Source organism: Lethenteron reissneri, chromosome 31, assembly GCF_015708825.2.
Source record: "Lethenteron reissneri isolate LAM-NWPU_2019-01 chromosome 31, ASM1570882v1, whole genome shotgun sequence".
NCBI classification, from domain to species: domain Eukaryota; kingdom Metazoa; phylum Chordata; class Hyperoartia; order Petromyzontiformes; family Petromyzontidae; genus Lethenteron; species Lethenteron reissneri.
Genome location: NC_083809.1, coordinates 3,496,113 through 3,517,659, shown reverse-complemented (window position 1 = coordinate 3,517,659; position 21,547 = coordinate 3,496,113). Strand labels below are relative to the sequence as shown.

At 42.1% G+C, this 21,547-nt stretch overlaps 1 protein-coding gene across 1 annotated transcript in view; it reads right to left on the bottom strand.

Annotated features, from left to right (window-relative positions):
• The window catches only part of LOC133349682 (la-related protein 4-like), a 55,689-nt gene that overhangs the window by 3,261 nt on the left and 30,881 nt on the right, over nucleotides 1–21,547 (bottom strand). The window contains 16 exon segments of the mRNA XM_061563329.1: nucleotides 579–647; nucleotides 649–838; nucleotides 1,230–1,357; nucleotides 2,636–2,788; nucleotides 3,854–3,908; nucleotides 4,280–4,558; nucleotides 5,891–5,929; nucleotides 7,300–7,406; nucleotides 9,186–9,422; nucleotides 9,557–9,610; nucleotides 10,363–10,473; nucleotides 11,444–11,547; nucleotides 13,464–13,600; nucleotides 14,378–14,468; nucleotides 15,609–15,776; nucleotides 18,629–18,794. Of these exon segments, the coding sequence (XP_061419313.1) occupies nucleotides 579–647; nucleotides 649–838; nucleotides 1,230–1,357; nucleotides 2,636–2,788; nucleotides 3,854–3,908; nucleotides 4,280–4,558; nucleotides 5,891–5,929; nucleotides 7,300–7,406; nucleotides 9,186–9,422; nucleotides 9,557–9,610; nucleotides 10,363–10,473; nucleotides 11,444–11,547; nucleotides 13,464–13,600; nucleotides 14,378–14,468; nucleotides 15,609–15,776; nucleotides 18,629–18,794 (2,088 nt within the window).

Genomic DNA, 21,547 nt, shown 5'->3' with positions numbered 1-21,547 from the left:
TTCACACGGAATGTAGCCGAGGTCATCAAACCTCAAGCTAAATAAGGGTTAAGCAGCGACGGTGGACACTACACCTCAATGACAGAATAACAGTACTGTAGTGTCCATAAGAGGTTTTTTTGTGTTAGATCGCGTAAATATAAATGTGTCGTCAAACCCACCACCACCCGACACAGCCAATTAACAAGGTTTTTCAAGTAAACAAAATATCCCAATTCGTTACTAGCTCAGCAAACCGGTGTGTTGTAGAGTAAACCCACATTTACAATGGTAACAATTATAAATGTTACTGGACCTCCATGCTTCACATCGAATTTGCCCCCATGTCAACCCTTCAAAATTAACCCTCAAGACCCCGGCACGGTGTGGAGAGAGCCCCCCAACCAGAATAGGACTGACAGAGGACTGACAAAAGGGCTGTACACGGGTATCTGGATTGTTGGTCGGTTGCTTTAGCTCGTGTGTATATTTGGTGGCTGGAGGGAAGGTGGCAGCATTTTAAAAGAAGGTCCATCTACCCGCATAACACGGTCCTCGTTTCCATTTTCAACGATGCACTTTGAGAAACGACCTCTCACCTGCACGTCTGTGGGGCTGCCGATGCTGCTGCTGCTGCCGATGCTGCTGCTGCTGCTGCCACCACCTGCATGGGGATGCTGGCTGGGGCTGGGACTGGGACTGGGGCTGTGGCTGAGGCTGGGGTGGAGGCTGGGGTTGCGGTTGAGGCTGAGGCGATGCGGGCTGTCCATGTGTGGCTCGTGGCTGCGGAGACTTTGGCGGATGCTTCACGTCTGCCACAGTTGCTGCCGCCACCGTCACCACGCTACTCCTGCTCTCACTGCGACACATGGAAAGCCGACGACCTCTGAGCGCTGCGATCCAACGCAACAATTAACGACGTTCCCACGGCAAGGTGGGACTTCTCAGCATTAATGCCTAAACAATTTTAGCATGAATTACCCATGAAAGAGTTACACGGAATTTTATGTACACTTTATAAATGGCTTACTTTTTGCAGGCAGGAAGGAGCGATATATTGTCAGCCGTCTCAATGTGCAGTGAAGGTTTTAAATGGGCCAAAGGCGGCAAGGGTCATGTTCCAAATAATAAAGACATTACACATAGCATGCTGCTCCTTCGTAATTGCCAAGTCTCCCTCGAAATAACATTTTCGTCTCAATGGGCTCTCATCTAAAATAATGGTAGCAATTAAGGGGAGTGATACAGACCTGACGGTTTTCACAGTTGGGGAATTCAGGGGGCTGATGGCGACGGCTTGTGGCACCGCGCTCCGCGTGCTCTCCGCTCCCTCTCTCGCGTCCGCCGTCGAATTCGAGTTCTCGTCATTATTTGCGTGCTGAAATAAAACACAATGCCATCGTGTACGACGAGGACAAAACATTTTGGAAAAGCTCACCTGGAGTGAATTCCGAAAAACAACTCAGAAACGAGCGTCTCTCGTTCACTTAAAACACGTTCAATTCTTCCAAATGTAACACTGGAAAAAAAGCTCAATTGTCATATCAATGGAAGTCCATTACTCAATACCGAAATGTAAAACAGTACACGCTCCAATAATTATCCACAATCCTGGTAATTAAAAGAGCCGACTTATATTATTTGGTCATTTTGCTTTTTATATTCCAATTGTGCTTATTGATAATATATGGGGGATGAATAAAAATTCCTTTCGGAACTCTCCCAGAAAGCAGTCTCATCACCACCCCACGTTATAGAAAGGCCGCATTTGGTCGGCGACATCACAGAACTTCCGAAATGCCTTCAATAACTTCTTGTCCACACATGAGGGACTGCACCCAAATTCTGCGATAGAGATGCACACACAAGACTCCTCTTGCTGCAAAGGAGAGGGACGTTTAATTTAAGGTGTACAATTGTGTCGGGGTGAGATGGACACTGGTAAGTTACTATGGATACAGATCTGCAGAACACACCACTATATTTTCTTGGTTCTTTCGGTAAAGTCACGTACAAGAGAAATAATACGCGACTTTACCGAAAGAACCAAGAAGATGAATCCCTGCAGTCACGAAAGCTTTAAATCAACACACCACTGTTGAAGTAAACGTGATACAGTGGCTGCAAGTACTATATGCATGAAGATTAGTTTACAAGTGAGAGTGAACCCTATTCCTGAATATTCAACTTGGCCTCAATGAAGATTGCTTTTTGCATTCACAAGTGTGCTTTTGCAAGTGATGCCCTCAGCAGCATTTATACACACAGCCTTGTATATAATGCAACAGGACTGTTACGAGAATAATTCAGGACGCATTAAACCTATTTTTCATATCCCCCTTGGGCACATTCATGCCACGATCAATCAAGCAATTGTATGTGTGTATGTGCTGCTCTCATGACACACAGGCATTCCCCTGTCACACCTCCTCCTTGGGAAACTCAAAAGTCACAAGGGCAAGAAGATGACAAAGATGGACATGATAGAAAGCCATCAAGAGCAAAACCAGTTCAGCATGGAGAAACTCACAAGAGCGAGTGCTGTGATGAGGACGTGCTCTAACCCAGTGACGACACCAACGGATATACACGTGCCCATGAAATAGTACCAAATTGACGCAAGTCAGTGCAATGGGGGCTCAATTCTTATAAGTACCTTTTCTCTGGGAATCCCTCGTACGACGTCAGCCATGCGATTCTCAAACACCCCATCCGGCCGGATGCTTTGAGAAGCGCCAGGTAGAGGGGGGAAGTTGGATGGGGCCAGCTCAAAGTCCGGCTCGGGTATAACTGGGGCAGGAGGACTGGGCTGGTGTACGGTAAACATGCGGCACGCAAACAAACACGCGATTATCTACAAGCCTGCGATCATCGCATTACCTAATATAAGCAGGTAAAGTTCAAAGGTATTTTTTAAGTCAATCATCCAATATTTAGATAAGTTTTGTTCAGCGACTGCCAATTCACTTTCAGCATACGTTTTTATTATGACTGCTATTATCAGCTCTGTCCATCACTACCTGTAATTTCTAAGTTAAGCACTGCCTTCACTCTGCATACCTGTTTAACACGTAGGATGTATTATGCACTCTCACGATGAGTTTTGTAATCTTCTTGGAAATTTCGGTAAAGTCACGTAGAATGGAAATAATAAAATAATATTATATAATAATATATATTCTAGATTTGAAGCTTTCGTGACTGCAAGGATTCATATTCTTAGGTGTTTTCGGTAAAGTCACGTAGGTAAAACATTAAAATTAATAAAAGTAAAATAAAATAAAAATCACGACGTTTCGGAGGCAACACAAGTCTCCATCATCAGGTGGGACCGTCACAGCCAGATTTGCTGCATCAAGTGACTGTGACGGTCCCACCTGATGACGGAGACTTGTGTTGCCTCCGAAACGTCGTGATTTTTATTTTATTTTACTTTTATTAATTTTAATGTTTTACTTACGTGACTTTACCGAAAACACCTAAGAATATGAATCCTTGCAGTCACGAAAGCTTCAAATCGAGTTTTGGAATATTGCAAGTTCACGATTGGTTGGGCAGAGGACAAAGAATTATGATTGGTGACCGGCTGACATTTATGACCATTGAATAATACTTTCCCTACCACACGATGCATGACTTTGTATATATTTGTAAAAAAAACAGATCTTGAAAAGAGCAATATACTATTTAGATACACGTGAGAATTGCCATGTAAACAATATACTTGTAAATCTCAAATAAGCCAAGTCACTTGTGTGATCGTACTTCAGCCATGAATGTGACTTTAATTGAATTCTTATATATTCTTGGTTCTTTCGGTAAAGTCACGTAGAAGGGAAATAATAAAAATAAAACAATTAAATTGAATTCTTACAGCCATTCGTTCTTCTTCTTTTCTTCTCCGGCCTCCTGTCCTGTAGCCGTTTCGACTGAAACGGTAAAACATAGCGCAAATGAGATGGCCAAAATTAAGGCTTACTTAGATCCTATACACTTTGTACATCAACTTGCAGCATATAACTTGGGTAATAAGGTGATGTTACACTACCCTCTTGTGGAATATATGAGAACTGCAAAGATTACTCTCGACAACCATAACCAGAGCGTATTTACGCGATCTAACCCAAACCACCCCCCTATATTATGGACGATATTGCTCGCGAAAGCCTACGTGTTAAACAAAACCAGAGCATTTTAATGTGGCTCAACAGGACGGAGGCAGTGTGTGTGTGTTTTTTTTAGAAAGCACGCTTTCTAACCAGGGAATGTGTTTTTTTATTACGTTCGTCGTTTGCTATACCTTCCCCGGGCTAAGGGCGCGTGCCCTTCTGCCGAGTTGTTGTCCGCTCGAGGTGACGCCGCGTCCTTCCGGCTGTAACCGCCGCCGCCACTCACGCCTGTGCCCGCACTGCCGAGCGCCGTAGAGCTGTACCGCGTCGCGGGCTGCGGGCTGCTGTCCCCGCCGTTGGGCAGCGCCTGGTCGCACGCCGGAGACGTGGCGGCGGTCGCCAGTGGAGTGCCACCCTCCGAGGTCGAGCGCTCACTACCGCTCGCCCTTCCGTGAGGCTTGCCTTGGTGTCTGAGGGGACGAGGTGGGTTGGGGGGGGGGAAGAGAACCAGAAGGGAGAGAGATCATTCGTCATTATAATCACACTCCATGACATGCCTCCGAGGTCTCATGCTAACCCGCAGTAAATTATATGTAACCATATCTCAATGGAAACAAATTATAAATTTGCGGCAAGGGATGACAATGCGGGCCGGCAGTTTGTCTCCAATTGACCATCCAGGATTAGTTAGAAGTCATGCCGGACTTGTTCTAAATTAATGCAGTGGCATTTTACAAATGTTATGATGAGTGGACAATTGTTTGGTATCAATAAACACACCAAAACAATGCACGATGGCATGTCAAGTTTTTTCATACACCTTATTTGAATACAGCAGAGGAAATTGTAGATGTCTTATTGAAATCTTCATTTCAGCAATTTCTATTGACATGCATGATTGTAAGAACAGATTTTTTTAATACAAGATATTAATGATCACAGAACTGCACAGCAAAAAAAAATCTTATCGATAAATGCATTACCTAAGCTTCATGTTATGGTTTATGGATGAGATGGTGCCAAGGTTTGAACTAAAGCCTCAGATTTCTAAGAAAATGTGTAACATTTGATGCTTAAAAGCTAATGAAGCCAAAAGGTGATACATTTTGTACACGTCAGCAGTGTGGTTAAGAAGAAGTTGGATTAAACGTGCCATGCGTTAGGGCTGTACTTAGCACGCATATAGTTCAATAAATATTCATTTTCATTTTGATTAAAACAGTCTTTTCAGACACCAGGGCACACATTTGCTTCACAGAATAAAGTATAATTCAACATCAGAAAGATGAGCTGGAATAATTGATTTAGACCATTTACCATTTTAAGCAGTGGAAAATACCATGTGAGCAATACATCATGACCGACTTAATGAAGAAATGTCAAATGTCATCATTCTGAAGAAATCCCAAAGCTCCAGTTATTCTTTAAAACAGCAGGTACAGTGATGGGTCATCATTTGCAAAGCTTGATGTTAGAGAATGGCCAAATTAAAATGACCATCTGCTGAATCATTTTGCATTAACTATTTGTAGTGTTAACCAAGCAGTAGTGAAACGCGCCTTCAATTAAATATAACACGAGTCACAACAAAACAAATGAAAAATTTATTGAACGCACCGCATATTTCAAATTTCTCCTATAAAAACAAGCCATGTCGCTGCCAAACAACACACACGTGAAACGCACGCGAGCACGTCACATCATTTTCGGATGCTTTGAGATAAACATTTACGTGGCCGCACGCATTCGCCTGGATAAAGGAGCGGCATGAAATACATGGCCTGAAGTGCACAAAAAAGTACCTGTAGTTATTAACACCCTTCCTGCTGAACAGAGGCATTCTACAGCATCACAAGGAACAAGGAAGACAGCATTAGCACATAGGTTACCCGTGTACAAAGTGATGCAATTGAACACTGCCAGGACTCAAGACAAATGGCAGCAACCTGCTTGTTTAGAAATAGGCCCTGCCCTTTACAGAGACTGAATAAGTGGAAATAAAAATGTTAATTGCGTAGCTCAAATCAAGATTATGACTGTACACGAGGAGATATTTTTTTTTTGTATTGTCTCGTACCTTGCTGGTTGAGTTGTTTTCATCATGGTGAAAGAAGCATTAGGAACAAAACCGCTCCAGTGTTTGGAAATGTGTGTGCAAGCACGTATATCTGCTTTGTCAACACGGCAATGTCAGCAACATTGTGCTTTGCATTTGAGCATGCATGCGAGTGAAATTCGAGCATGGCTTGTCTCAAAACACACGTTTGACACAAGTGTGCACGATGTGCGCAATTCTGTTTTGCCAAGGACAGACTAAAGAAGCGACCTTAATTTCACCGCACCGCCCTGCTTTGTAATGTCCTACTATATGAATGAAGGGGGCCAAATTGAGAGGTATCCAAGTCTCGGCCCTGGGAGTCACTTTTGACAACTGACCCTAGTTGCACCCTTCACCAAGAAAATGTGCAAGATCTTGCTGCAGGCAACATGCAACGCTGCTATGTGCTCGCCACTGGAAAGCCAGTTTGACTTTGGTGGGCCGACAACACAAAATATTTTAAAAAGAGGATTTACAAATGCACGTGCATACAAACCGATGCCACTAGAAGTTCCGCCAATTTTACGGTAGCTTTCTCCAAAACATTCATGATGCCGAACAGTAGTCCGAGGAGGAATGCTTTTGGTTTGGAGGGGAAATCAATCAAAAGCATTTATCCTTTCCCTTTTGCTGTACAACAATGGGAAGATAACTATACCACATGCAACCATTATTAATACAAATTATGTACATCATGTAATATTTATCCAGCAGCTGCGGTGATCAAAGATCATACAGAAAGAGTGCCGATGGTAATTTTTTATTTACCTAAATAGCAAACCAAAAATAGCCCCCTCATAGCTTTTGATTAAAAAAAAAATCACAGCTGATACCGTAAACTCGGGAAACACCAAGACAGCATGCCAACAGGCAAGACAGTTAAGGAATTGAGAAATGCTTGCCTGCTGGAAGAATGAAAAGCAGCTAAATAAATCTAAATGCAAAAGATGTCAACCATATCTGATGTGTCCAAGGACCATTTCTCACTCCACAAAGTCACGAGCAACAAAAGTCTTCGGAACCAAATTTTTCAACGATGCTGGTGCGGCAAGGCAACATGTGCTTCGTGGCAACACACAAGGATTGACTGTCAGCAATGAGTCTTTTGCCCACCTGCCACGAGTGTAGAAGTGTCTGATGTGATTCTGAGGAGCTGGTATTGGTTTAAACGGCGAAGGCGAGGTGAACCCGTTCAGGAAGCCACTGCTTGGAAACTGCGCCTTTGAAAAGCGGAACACGAAGAAAATGCATTTGTTATATTTGTACGCGGTCATTTGCTTGCTCCGTCATATGTTGCACCGCTATCTTTAGATCCGAGATGCCCAAGTCGGTTTGGTTAATATTGAACTGGCTTTCTCCCGCACCGAGCGTTATGGTATCACGCTCTGGTATCAGTGCCAAGGCGTGTTTTGATGGATTGCAATAAAAAATATTCCTCCTACCTTCCTTCCGCGCAATTAAACATCAAGCAAACAGGTGTGACAACTGTTAAAAGTCAATATAGTTAAGGAGTGTGCTTTTTGCATCGGAAACTTGCTTTACCCTTTACTCTACCTCTGCTACGTAATAAAATTACTCGATATATAGCACAATGTAACACGTAGGCTTTCGTTAATGATGACGTCACCCTGCTGCTGCTCTATATAAGAACGGGAGACACAGCAGAGCCTCACCATTCTGGCGAATTGCCCGATGATGCTGGATGCAATTACCAGCGAAACGTCGTACTCAAATTGTAAATGTTGTGGTTTCGCGCTTCAACACACCGGTGGGCTAAAGCAGTGAACTATTTGTCTTTGTCAACGTGACACATTTTTACTGATTGGCCGTGTCGGGTGGTGGAGGGTTACGACACATTTATAAATAACGCGATCTAAACCCAAAAACGTTGATTATGAATATAGCACAATGTTCGTATCATAATACATTAAAGTGATTAATCTAGTTGGCCACCCATCTTCATTGATGCATTCATCCGCACTAATGTTATCAGCAGACTGAAATTCAGAAGTAAAAAAAAAAAATATTCTTTAAATAGCCATCTACCATGGCCATTGGCGATATTTTAGCATTGAACATCATCACATTCGATATTATGTTGCCATACAGAACACGTGATAATTGCCACTGCATCAGTGATGATACATTGGCTACACGATAAGTATGGTAATATTTTAAAATGCAAACGATTAACACAAAATGGTAAAAAGCGATGCAATGCCCATTTTAGCTTGCCCCAAGTCAAACAAATCCAAAGATGATTTACAGCTAAAAGAAACCACGTAGCTTTAAAGAAATATTTCACAAAAAGAAATCCATCCTCACTGTACAGACTAGTGCTGAGAAATTAGTTTAATTAGTCTTGTAACTTATTTGGCATATTAACACAGCATAAAGCAAGTGTTCAAGACTGATGTGGGGGGGGGGGGATGTGTTTCCAACAAAGGGCAGTGTAACCAACCGTGCTTATTGCACCTCAGGATTAGCATGGTTGGCTTCGTACGGTGCGAAACAAGTTCAACATACATAGTGTAACTACATTTATTTTCGTACTGGAATATACTGCATCCCAACATCTATGCTCCCCGCCTTCACCAACGGACAACGATCAGTGTGGTCAAGTATGGATAATTAACCACCATGACTCATGCAGCCTGAGGAGGGGTCCTCACCTTCCAATGGACTGACAAAACGGATGTACACGTACAACAATACATCATCATGAGCCCTCAAGGAAAATATCAAATTAAATGGTAAGATTTAAATCGCTCACAATTCCAGCACAATTATTTGGGCAAAAAAAAAGGCATCAGGATCAGCCTTGTGGCATCCACTGCCGATTCCCTCGTGTGAACTCTTGACACTGGACAATCACACACTGATGCACGTTACACGCTTCAGCTCGTGCACGAAATCTTCCGTCCCCATTTGCCCTCGCTGCCTCTTCAACACAGTGGAGGACTTCTACAGGATCGACAGGGGGAAGGAAGCCTTCTCACCAGCGGCCCTTCGAAGTAAGCAGATGACGGGGGCCAGACCGGTGGAGGCAGCACGCCATAGAAGCCAAACTGCTGTGGCGTGCTGTATATGGGCTGCAGGTAGACTGGTGTGGCAAAGCGCTGCTGTTGTTGCTGCTGCTGCTGTTGCTGCAGGGGGTACATGCTGATCTCTGCTTGCCGGAAGCCATTCTTGGGCAGGAACGTGTTGATAGCAATGGGCTTGGCCTTGATGCGAGCCTGGGATGGGGTTACAGATGGGGGGGGGGAATTGGCGCCGAATGGACATTGCATTAAAGATTAAAGCGAATATCTAGTGCTGTGGGATTAGTAATTTCATGATGTCAGTTAACAGACTGCGACAAGCCCGTTACCATGATGGGCTTTCCCAGGAAGGTTTTCACTTCTTCTCGCAGGTACTTGAATGCCTGTCATAAAAAAACAAAAATATCAACTGCTCTAAAACACAGATTTTTTTTCTTACTTTCTCTAGTAAGTGGTGGGTCAGACTGAAACCATTAAGCTATAAAATATAACATTTGAGAAAAGAACGGTTGTACAATAAATATAATACATTTTTTATATTTTTTCATCTTGTAACGTGCACAGTATTCGCTCATGCTCCGACAGGAGAGTGACTTGGAGGCACTAGAAACCAATGAGAAGCGGGAAAGAAACAACCCACGTGGCAATCAAACAAGTGTCTTAGCTCTGGAGTCCCATATATATATGAATACGTTTTCAACCAATTAATGCGGACTTATACATGCGGGAAGAAATCAGAGCACCGCAAGAAAACACATGCGTGTGTGGAAACAAAACTATCACACAAATAGAAAATATAGTGCCTCAGTCCACATTTTTCTGTTCTGCCTTTCTCCTGGCAAAGCCAGGTTAAGAGGCATGTAGTTAGTGATGGGAAGGAAATTTCACAACCTTCGAGTGAGTTACTACCAGCCCTCGTCTCTACCAGTGCTAAATTACAGGCGTCATGCCCACCACTGTCTGGCTAAATAGAGAGAAGGCCGTAAATTATGAAGATTATATTAACAAAATAATCTCGCCAGACTAGTTTAATATGGCACAACACCACACGCATTGTAAAATAGGGCAACGTGGCCTCTTCACAACACTACATGGTGGCGTGGTACGAGTGGCATCTCCCAAGGCATGCGTTCACCTGTTGGGCGTCCGTGTCCGACTCAAAGGTGATGTACCAGCTGTTGTTGTGAGCAAACTCACAGCTGATGAACCTCGGGCACTGTTCACCCCCAAACAAGGCCTCAACCTCCTGAAATAAACACACAAACGCAACCCCAATCCTCTGCTTAGACTGTCATATGAACACCTGTCAATGAGCAGATAATTGTGGGTAAGATAATCACTAGATAAACCTGGCACCTTGCCTAATTGCAGTAAGCTTTGCATGGCTATTGCTGACCACTTGTTTTAATGGATTGATTTTAAGGTGGTCAAACTTAAGTGAAAGTAGGAGAGCGCTCCATGACAAATACAGGTGCAGATTGCCACTGGTGTTTTTCAAAATATATGTACAGTGAAACCTTGGATTGCGAGTAACTTGGTCTGCGAGTGTTTTGCAAGACGAACAACATTTTTAATAAATATTAATTTGATAAATTTGCGATGTCTTGCAATACGAGCAGTACGTACAGTATACGCTTTGTCTGCCGAGCGTCACGTGATTACAACTGAGCCAATGGTTCTTCTCTGTCGCTACGGGATTGTGGGTAATCATCTCCCATGCTCGGTCTCAGTCGGCGTGCCTCACTCGTACAGTCAACATCCGTGCGAGCATTTACTGCTTACTACAGTATAGTGTTGTGACCACGTGTGTGTGCGTAAAGCATTTTTTTTATTTTGTGTCCAAGTGTAGTGACTGTTCTTTAGAGCTGTACTGCAAGTGAAAGTCGTCCTACACAATAACCCTCCTCTACTCTTTCTAATCTCCCTTACACCAGCCACGATTAAATTTAATTAATACATTTGATTACTATATATTAAATTTAAATACAAATATAAAAAGGTACAGTATTTTGTATCAATAATTTTTATATTAATATTTTTGAGTTGTGGAACTAATCATCTGAGTTTTCCATTATTTATTATGGGGAAATTCGCTTTGATATACGAGTGCTTTGGATTACGAGCACGTTTACGGAACAAATTATGCTCGCAATCCAAGGTTTCACTGTACCCTGGAATAGAAACCGGGGTTGCTGGAATTATTGAACGGATTATACCTCGATTGGAGTGGTCTCTGGAATCTCCCGCAGAATGACGACACACCGCTTGTAGTTAGGTCGAACTCGTTCGCCGTTCTCATCCACCTGCACAACTGCTGATGCTGCAAGAGACGAAAAGATTACAGGTGGATGAAAAACAACACAAAAAAATCTTGCGACCGTTCTTAGGATCACATGAAAAGTGCTAACAGGTAAGTAACGAGTGCTTACAGATGACTTAATGATCATCACATTTGCTTTGATCAAGATGCTACACTGCAGCACCTGGATCACACTGGAAATATTGCATGTCCAAGCACTAATGTAGACAAAGAATGAATGCCATAAAAGAGAATTAAAATGCGACTTACTATTTACAGACACAAAAGCAGGCCGGGAATTAAAATGCACAGGTGCATCTCAAACAGCTCTCCACAAAGAAATTAACTTAAAGAGACCGAATACAATTGAATGTAAGCATAAAGGATTAAGCACAATGCAGAAAAGATTTTGCATTCTAAGTAACAGTAATATGCAACTTAAACACCCGAGCAAATATTGTGCTTCAATATAGCTTTCACATGCAAAATGCATGCATCTTAAATGCAAAAAAAAACATTTGCATGACCAAAATTCTGGCATTGCTCAAACACTCAGGATGTAAAAAAATGCCTAGATTTAAAATGCCTACAGACAGCATGTACGGCTTTAACTTTGTGGACATGCGTATTCACAATGGGCGACATTACACTTCAACGAAAGGATAAGAGAGATCTTTCTTGGTTCTTTTGGTAAAGTCACGTAGAAGGGAAGTAATAAAATAATAAAAATAAAACATAATAAAATAATTCTCACTGTGAGAATTATTTTATTATGTTTTTATTTTTTTTATTCTCACTGTGAGAATTATTTTATTATGTTTTATTTTTATTATTTTATTACTTCCCTTCTACGTGACTTTACCGAAAGAACCAAGAAGATGAATCCCTGCAGTTACGAAAGCTTTAAATCGAGATAAGAGAGATGTCCGTATGTGCCATCAAAATAAATTCACGCCTCGCTAATGGGAGAACTTGTTTCTTTGCGCGTTTCGTTTGTCGTCATCCCCCATCAACTCCGAATAACACGGTTGGCTATGTACGGTGCGAAAGAAGTTCAACATACATACATGAAGGCATGGTTGAATGGCACTAAATGCTGTCACCTAACACTCATTTCTTTTGTAACAAAATTTGAAGTTAATTTGCCTGCCTGGCCTGTTACCAAATCACCCAAACCGCACCCAATAGATATCATCAGATTTCGGAAGCCAAACAGTGCTTGGATGAGTGATTACCATGACCAAAAGATTGTTGTTATATGTTGCTGCAGGGCAAAGTAATGGGCAGCAGAGGGCAATGCAGCAACATTCATCGTGATCCTATATTTCTCTGTCCACGTGTACACTGCCTGCTTTCACCAACCATCAATGCAACCAGCGTGGTTGCAGTTTGATGAAATAATTCCCCGCGACTCACACAGCATGAACAGGCTCTAATCCAGCAGTAGATTACAAAAGGGCTGCACATGAACACAATTCCCACTACGCTTGCTACTCGATGTGGGCCGAGACGACGCAAAGAGGGACAGTACGCAATTCAAATAAGACAACCCAATAAACAAAGTGATCAGCGAGGAGATATACCGGGGTGTTCTTGGCTGTCCAACATGTGTTTAAAGCTTTTGTTATTTTTTAAGGCTTTAAAAGTCACACTAAAAAGCACTTTGGTGACAAAGTGTTCCTGTGACTCTCACACTTGCTTTAATTATGTTAATGCAGTAACACCGATGCTTTTATGTCAATGAACAATAATTCAAGTGTTAGACAATGCAGGAAAATCAGCCTAGGTATGCATCTTGAATGTCCATAGTGACCAAAATTTAGCTGGGACATGGTACGAGGCACAACATCAAATACTGCCATTGTCAACCGATTAACACAGAAGCACAAGCTCATCCCAGATGCTGTTCTGCACTTGGCCATGAATAAAGTACTTACATCTGAGGACCTCCACAATAAGGTCCTTATCAGTCGTAAGCTTTTTGACTTGGTTAAAGTTGGCAATGGTCCAGATGGGCACATACTGATCGCTGTCCATTTGGGACACCAGATATAGGTCATTGGCCAGGTTCTCTCTGTAGACGACACATGCAATCAGCGCAGAACACACACACACGTGCAAAAAGAGCACATTAAAGTAATTCCTAGTTTTATTAATTATAGTATAACAGAAGGGGCAGGCTGATGCAGTGTTTATAATGTTCCAATCAGGTTCTAAGTACAAAACCTGATTTAGGCAAGTCAACCCTTTATCCCTCCAGGAATACCACTTTAAGGGAAGTTTAAAAAAGCGTTTATGTATAGACTCACATTTTTGCAAAATGACTCAGAGCTCTAAAAGAGTGGAAACCCACTAACCTGATCTCTTTTGCATAGTTTCACCTTGTTTAAGCCTTCTTATATACCTCAAATGTATGTTAGCATATGTACTCGAAGAATAAAGACCATCCCAAATCATGATCTATGTAGACAATGCTTACCCCGAGCTCTCATACTCTGATGGTGCATTGTCTTTGAGTTGTGCGCCTTTTGGCGTCATCTGGTCCAACACCATGTGAGACGAGGCTCTAAGAAAAGCTGTCTCGGGTGTGGACCAATCAATTTCAAGGACAGCGCATACATTATTAGAGTTGTGTTTTCTTTGCATTCCGACCGCAGGTATTGTGGTCAATGCAAACATGACTCCTTGTAAAGAAAGGTGTCAGTTTTGTTGCCAAATAAAAAGGGTAAAATAACAATTATCATTAACAGAGAATGCAATCCCACCATGGCAAGAGATGCAAAAGGTGGCTCAAGTTGAAGTGCTCCTCTGTACTGCATGAATGTGTTCGGCACCCATGCTGAAGGCTTACCTGGAAAAGTAATACTCCAGTTGTTTCCTTAGCACCTCTTTCAGGTCCTCCTTGCTCATGTTTTGAAAGTCTCCCACCAACTCTCCATCCACTACACAGATAGGCAAACACACTTAGTTCGGCTGTTGGACAACAATAAACGGATTTACGCTGCTAAATATGACAAGTGTGGTACCTGTCAAAAATAATCTCTGCATAACATTGAGCCTTTCCTAAATTAAGAAACAATACATTGGTGTTGACTTAAAGCCTTTGTGAATTGGGTCTTTCGGTTAAGTCACGTAGATGTCTACGTAAAGTCACGTAAACATCTACGCGACTACGGGACTTTATACGAATACATTGGTGCTCATACATCTGTACGAGTTACAATGAACTTACAACGAATGCAGCATTATGTCTGTATTTGGCCAAAAGCAGCAACAATGATGGATACGGTACGTATGGTTTTTCATGCACAAAACGGCACCAGTAGAATAATTACCCTATGCTGTCATCCCAACACTGCAGTGCTTTGCATCAATATTCACATGAATATGTATTCATAAATCCCTATGCAAAAATGTTTGGGTGTCTCCATGGAAAACAACTTCATTATTAACTTATGGGTGTTTATATTCATAGATTAATTAACTCATGGTCAAAATAACTTAACGAGAAGGCATTTTTGCTCGTTAATAAAAGCAAGCACACACTACAACATCCTGCCACTACCCTCAACATAAACTTATATTGCTAAGATCATGCGTCACTGCAAAATAAAGACATGGCTTAGAAGAAGTTGCACATTCAACTACATATGAACACCCTTGCTTGCATTTTACAAACAACCATGTAGCACAATTCTTATTCACCATGAAGCCACCATAGACTTAAACAAAAACTGCTCAACGGCATTAAGGTGTACACAAATGTACACTCAACATTGCATTAACGAATCTAGCAAATATGCATAAGGGAGAACAGTCTGAACTAAAATAAAGGATATGCACAAGTCGATACAAACCAACTGCTAACACTGCCAAAAGCTTGCAGAATCAGATTCCATCATCATCATTATAATCATCAATCATCATCATCAATCATGATCAATCCACTGCAGGATGAAGACATCCCCATGCTGCTGCACGTCAACGCTCCTGCATTGGCTTTGGCGAGCCAAAATCCTCGGGGAGGTTACTGAACAGAGCCACCGATGATCTCCCCCATGACTAGCAACAGGGCCACAGACCTGGCGGTCCCGTGATGAGCGCTGGCTCGTAGAGAGAGTACGGAGTCTCGGGCGCATGGAGGACCAGGTCGCCGATGGAGGTGAGCTCTTGGAGGTGCACGGAGCCTGGCGATTCTCCCATGCTTGGGAAGATCTTCCCCACCTCGCCATTCACCTGATCATACACTGCTGCGACCGAGACCACACAATTTGATATGAACAATGCGGCCATTAAATAACAAAATGTCTCAAAGATGTCCAACCAATACGCTTAAACGTTTCATATACGCGTGAAGCCCATTCATCAGACCACTGCTGGATGATGGCCACGCTACGCCGTGAGCCTTTTTAGCATACTTCACTACAGTAGTCAGTGCAGGTTGATGGTGGGGGGAGAAGAGACTAAAGAATATATATTTTATGCATCTTTGTAATGAACATAAACATATATTTGATATTTCAAGCATTAATATAACTTGCGTCAATTTTAAGGCAGATCATTAACGGATCATATTACATGATTACAAGTGCATCCAGCTTGGTTGGTTTGCTCACAAATGAATTCCAATGACTAAATTATTTCTCCGACACATTATACAAGTAATGTATCACCTACTGGACCTGTTTGTTTTCTCATTCATTTGTACCAGATGATGGTTGCTTGTGTTGCAATCGAAGCGTCGTATTCTATTATTGAATTGAATTTATTTCCACGTGACTTTACCGAAAGAACCATAGAGTAATTCCTGCAGTAAAGGAAGCTTCGAATCTAGTTTGTACCTTACTTTCTGTGCTCCAATTTGCAAATTGATTAATCCAGAAGGAATCCTCGAGCTGATGTTTGGAATCACACCAAACTATCAAGGTCATCCCTCCAAGAAATGTCATCCTCCAAAAAAAGTGGTGTCAGCTGTGATTTACAATAGATGACACTGCCAAAATGTGCTGTCCCCTTGACTTAAGAGAATCCTAGAACACAATCTAATACAGTAATTATTGATTTACCATTCAGAAGAGCTGAATAAGCATTTTAAAAACCTGGTTTCAGACAATGTAAAAGTTTCTCTTTAAAAAGGCACCAGTGCCAAATGTGGACAGATATCCTTTCCACCTCACGACTTTGTTTTAGTTCCGTGAGAATGTGCTCATGTGTACGTGAACAGACCACGTGGCCATCCCAGCCGTGTCTCAGCGTTCTTTAATATGTAGGGTTTTCTACAAATATTCTTGCTCTTTTTTGCAAAAAATATATATATTTAAAGGTCTAATATCCCAAGGAAGACGTTGCTGAATAATTAAAATTTCCAAACTCATTACACGAATACAGATTTCAAAACCATACGCGTTTACGTGTAGGTAAAACAAAACACCTGCAATACAAGGCACTGTTTTGACTGCTATAATTTCGCCCCTATTAGTTGCTTAATCCTAGAAATTAGCTCGGATGGTTCATGCTAATTTTATTTTCCTTCATCCCATTATTATTGCAAGCATGCAACGCACCTCATCAGCCGAGTACGTATATTTACCTTACAATTAAAGACTATGTAGTACACTTAATGTAATACACAGTGTATAAAAACACAGGACATATCGTGTTAGTGTTGCCTTAAGGGGAGAAACTAAAGACCAAGTGTGTTATTTGCGTGTGTCAGAACAAAGCGCCCCTTTGTTCGCCGTTGTATGTGGTTGCGAAATTAGGCACACCAAAAAACAGTGTCCCTCCAACCTTACAGTGCTCGTATGAAAAGAGCACCTTCACAGGAGACAAATACCTTGAAAGCTCAACAATTAAATCGTCACCCCCTCCAGAAACCTTACCTTGGTCACCAAACAACCGGATGTGCCCTTTTACTGATTAATTTTACCTACGCACGATGACGCCAAAAGCTTCCGAGGGCTTTTGTAACGCTTTACAATGGCCGCTCATTTGTCACCATGGAAATATCTGTTAAAATAAACACCACCTGCTCAAATGCAATGCGGATTACTACATTTTAATTTCATCGCATGTCTTACCGCAGCCTCAAAAAACGTAGTAGATCCCACATGAGTTACGATCGTAAGCAAGTGCTTTTCAATATATATCAACGGTGTTGTGATTACCTGCACCCAGCAATCAATACAAATTAAGTCGTCTTAAAATGCATTCTGTAGGGTTTTGTTTGTAAGTGAATTGCCAATTAATGTACTACCCTTGTTGGCTTGGTGCTCTTAATTTTTCATCTATCAGTCCAAAACAAGTCTTGTGACCAGGGTACACGGACTAAAACCTCTCCAAGCTGGGTCGGAGAGCTTTTACGGTTACAGGGGGCGTCCGCAAAACTACATTTAAACAACAGATCATTCCTAAATCGATATGAGAAATATTTATGATGTATTCATTACAATTTAATAACTCATTATTTAAAAAAATCACCAGTGTATAATTGAATCTGTAACGTACAATCACCATGAGGTGTACTGGATGTGAACGGCTGAAATAATTTTCCCATGTGACGAAATCATTTTTTATTCATAAATTAAATATGAGAACAGAGACAACACTAGCCAGAGCATGTGAATGACCCAAGTTTCCAAGGGCACGAGTTCAAATTCCATACAATAAGTATATAGCTTTAGAATAGCTAGTGAAAATGCACATGTGCATTTATTACACAAGTCAGTACTAGTCTTCTCCTAGTGTTGCCATCTCAGGTTTCCGACACGTTTAGCATAATGCTTAGTCACTTCATAGACCGGTGCAATCAGGTTGGCTGCAGAACGCTGTTCAATAGGAATTAATGCAGCATTCATTAACATAACTACACAAAGTTTATTCATAGAACTGGACATTCTTTTTATAACGCGACTTATTGTGTCCATTACAAAGATCATAATGTGAGATGCCAAGAGTAGCCGGAACGCACGGCAGAAACCCGAATGCAAGGAGAAAACTCAGGCGTGCAACAAAATACACAGATCGGCATGTTTGTACTGCCACCACATACATGCCACTTGTCAACAAAGAACACCGAGAGTTGCTCGGTATCTGGACGTACCGCCCTCGTAGGCGACGGCGGCCATGTTGGCGCTCCCAGAGGGGTCGTGCCAGGCGCCGTCACCGGCCGTGCCAGAGGGCAGCTCCCCGGGCTCGTCTCCGCTCAGCGCCAGCACCTGCCATGCCTTGGCGTTGGGGTTCAGCTCCGAGGAACTCTTCGATGGGACCTGCAGGCACGGTGGCGAGACGTTAAATACCTTGCCTGGTAATACAGGAGGTCGTGGGTTCGATCCCGACCCCAACGTCTGCATATGGAGTTTGCACGTTCTCCCTGTGGTCGCGCGGATTTTTCTCCGGGTCTGCCAGTTTTTCCCCTCCACATTTAGAAACATGCATTTAGAGTATTTGGCTGCAATACATTTCCACGTGATACGCCACGTTGTTGAGCTATCATTTGTGGCCAAGTCGATTCTGAAAAAGAGCTAGACAGCTCAGTGGGCCTTCTCGTAAAATAAGTTTAATAAAACAGCGTGCAGGACAGCGGGTCTGTTATTTAAGCCTTCGGTGCTGCCACTTAACCAGATAGAAGTGGCCGGGTGGCACGGAGTCAGAGCACTGAGCTTGCGTTGCCGAGATCCTGGATTTGACATCAAAGCCAGCCACGTGTGATTTAACCGTAGGCTTGAGCCGGTCACCAATGAACGCGTAACAAACGAGCACATTATATGCGATTCTGAACCTAACTTGACAATTCCAGCTCTGGGAAGTGATAGTAGTAGTATCAGAAATATCATAATATAGAATCTCTATCTTTATTTGGACTGGAGGAATCTGATGAGCTATAACGCGCTTTGTAACAGATGTCCATGAAGGGGCGGGTCAGCAAGTTACAAACAATACAGAAAACGGTGGGATTGCAAAAATGGATAAAAGATGAGCAAGTTACGAAAAAAAATGAATAGATACAAATAAAGTATACATAAGTACAAATTGAATAAATAAATAAATAACTTGTTGCCGATTTGTCAACACTAAATGCAAGATTGGGCAAGGCAGCAACACAAACAGTTCCAGACCACACCACCACAGTCCCTCAATAAAATTAGAAATAAAAATTGAACTATCGATACACCTGTAAGGATCAAAGTTACACATCACATTGGCAAATGTGGTTGTATCCAGCAGCTCTGTGGTATCCACCTTTCTCTCACACGATGGGTTTTTAAGTGTGTATGTGGAACTTCTTTTGCACCGTACATAGCCAACCGTGCTAAATCAGAGGCGTGGGGGAAGGACAACTAAAACACAAAAAAAGTTCTAAAGAAAAAGTACTTGTTTGTAGAAAAACTTATAAAGGTACACAGCTGGGGTATGATATGCAAAAGCATTGCAGTAACAGCGTGGACATTTATTTCTTACCAACACGAGTTTGTTAATGAAGGTAGATGATCATACAGCAAGTGAACCAGGGATGTAACTTAATAAACACTTGGTCAGGTTAATAACCCTCCAGTGAATTACTCAAGAAAAACAATTGAAACTAAATTTCCAATGCTATGCGACACTGGACACTGCCCGACAAAAGTAATTGCATTTGATAATTCTAAATAAAAATTTGATTCAAAGCTTTCGTGACTGCAGGGATTCATATTCTTGGTTCTTTCAGTTAAGTTTAATATTTTTTTCTTTTATTATTTCCCTTCTACGTGACTTTTCCGAAACAACCAAGAATATAATTCTAAATTAGCATGAGTATATATAAAAAGATAACATTTTTGAAGCTTCTAGAATTTCTACCTTGTGTATAGACCACAGCTCTAAAACATCTTGCCAAATAATCATAATATACATGACCCAGTGGAATTCCTACCCTCCCAACCCTCTTCTACACTTGTATAATGACTGTTACAAACAGCTCCATGTCTTAATGTAACTGTGCAGCAGGAAAACAGAACGCCACAACAAATTTGCAATTTAAGATTACAGAGACCATTCTAAAGCTTCCCTCGCACGGCACATCTTTGGAATTCCCTTCCATTGCTTCACAATATCTCATTCTCTCATATGGCACAATGCAGAGATTTACAACTCATTTTAAGTACAGCAGTACCGCGGTGGCGAGATGTTAACTACATCGCCTGGTATGTAGGAGGACATGGGTTCGATCCCGACCCTGACGCCCGCTGTATATTTAGAGTTTGCATGTTCTCCCCGTGATCGCGTGGATTTTTCTCTGGGTCCTCCGGGATTTCTCTCCCCAGTTAGAGTCAACGTGCGTTTAGAGTATTTGGCTGCTATAAATTTCCACACGATAAGCCACTTCGTTAAGCTTTCATTTGTGGACAGGTCACTTCTGAAATAAGCTATATAGCTCAGTGGGCCCTTACCTGTTAAAATTAAATAGTTTATATTTATTTTATAGTTTTATAAATCAATGTCTATGTTATTTTACCATCCAACATTGTTGGTTTTAAGATGGCAGCAGTTGACAACGACGTGTCCCATTGTTTGTTCCACTCCGTAGTCAAAGGGTGGACCCCTATCCTTGATCCTCCAACTTGCGTTTACTAGGAAGCGAGATGCCAGGCCGGTGTTCAGTTGGGTCGCCGGTCAGGTGTTTTGTTGGTCGTCTGTGCATTCCTCCACTCTGTTTTCCAGCTGTCCGCACAGGGTGCAGCACCGTGGACAGCATCTCGATTCACCGACTAGACCAGAATGGCCGATGGCATTTCAGGCGGGTCTGAAAGGGGCCGGTCGACATTGTCGCGTACAAGTAGTTTGCGGTTTAACGTGGCCCCGTTATATTCAGTTGTTGACGTTGCTGCTCGCCGCATGCGAGGTCGGCATGATGTTCGACAGGAACTCATAACCTTGCTTAATTCAAGAAACGTGTTAATTATTTTCAATTACAACTCTGATTAGGCGGTTTTGTTGTCGGTGGTTTTGATGTTTTTGAGCATTTTGGCCTGTGATCAGCAAC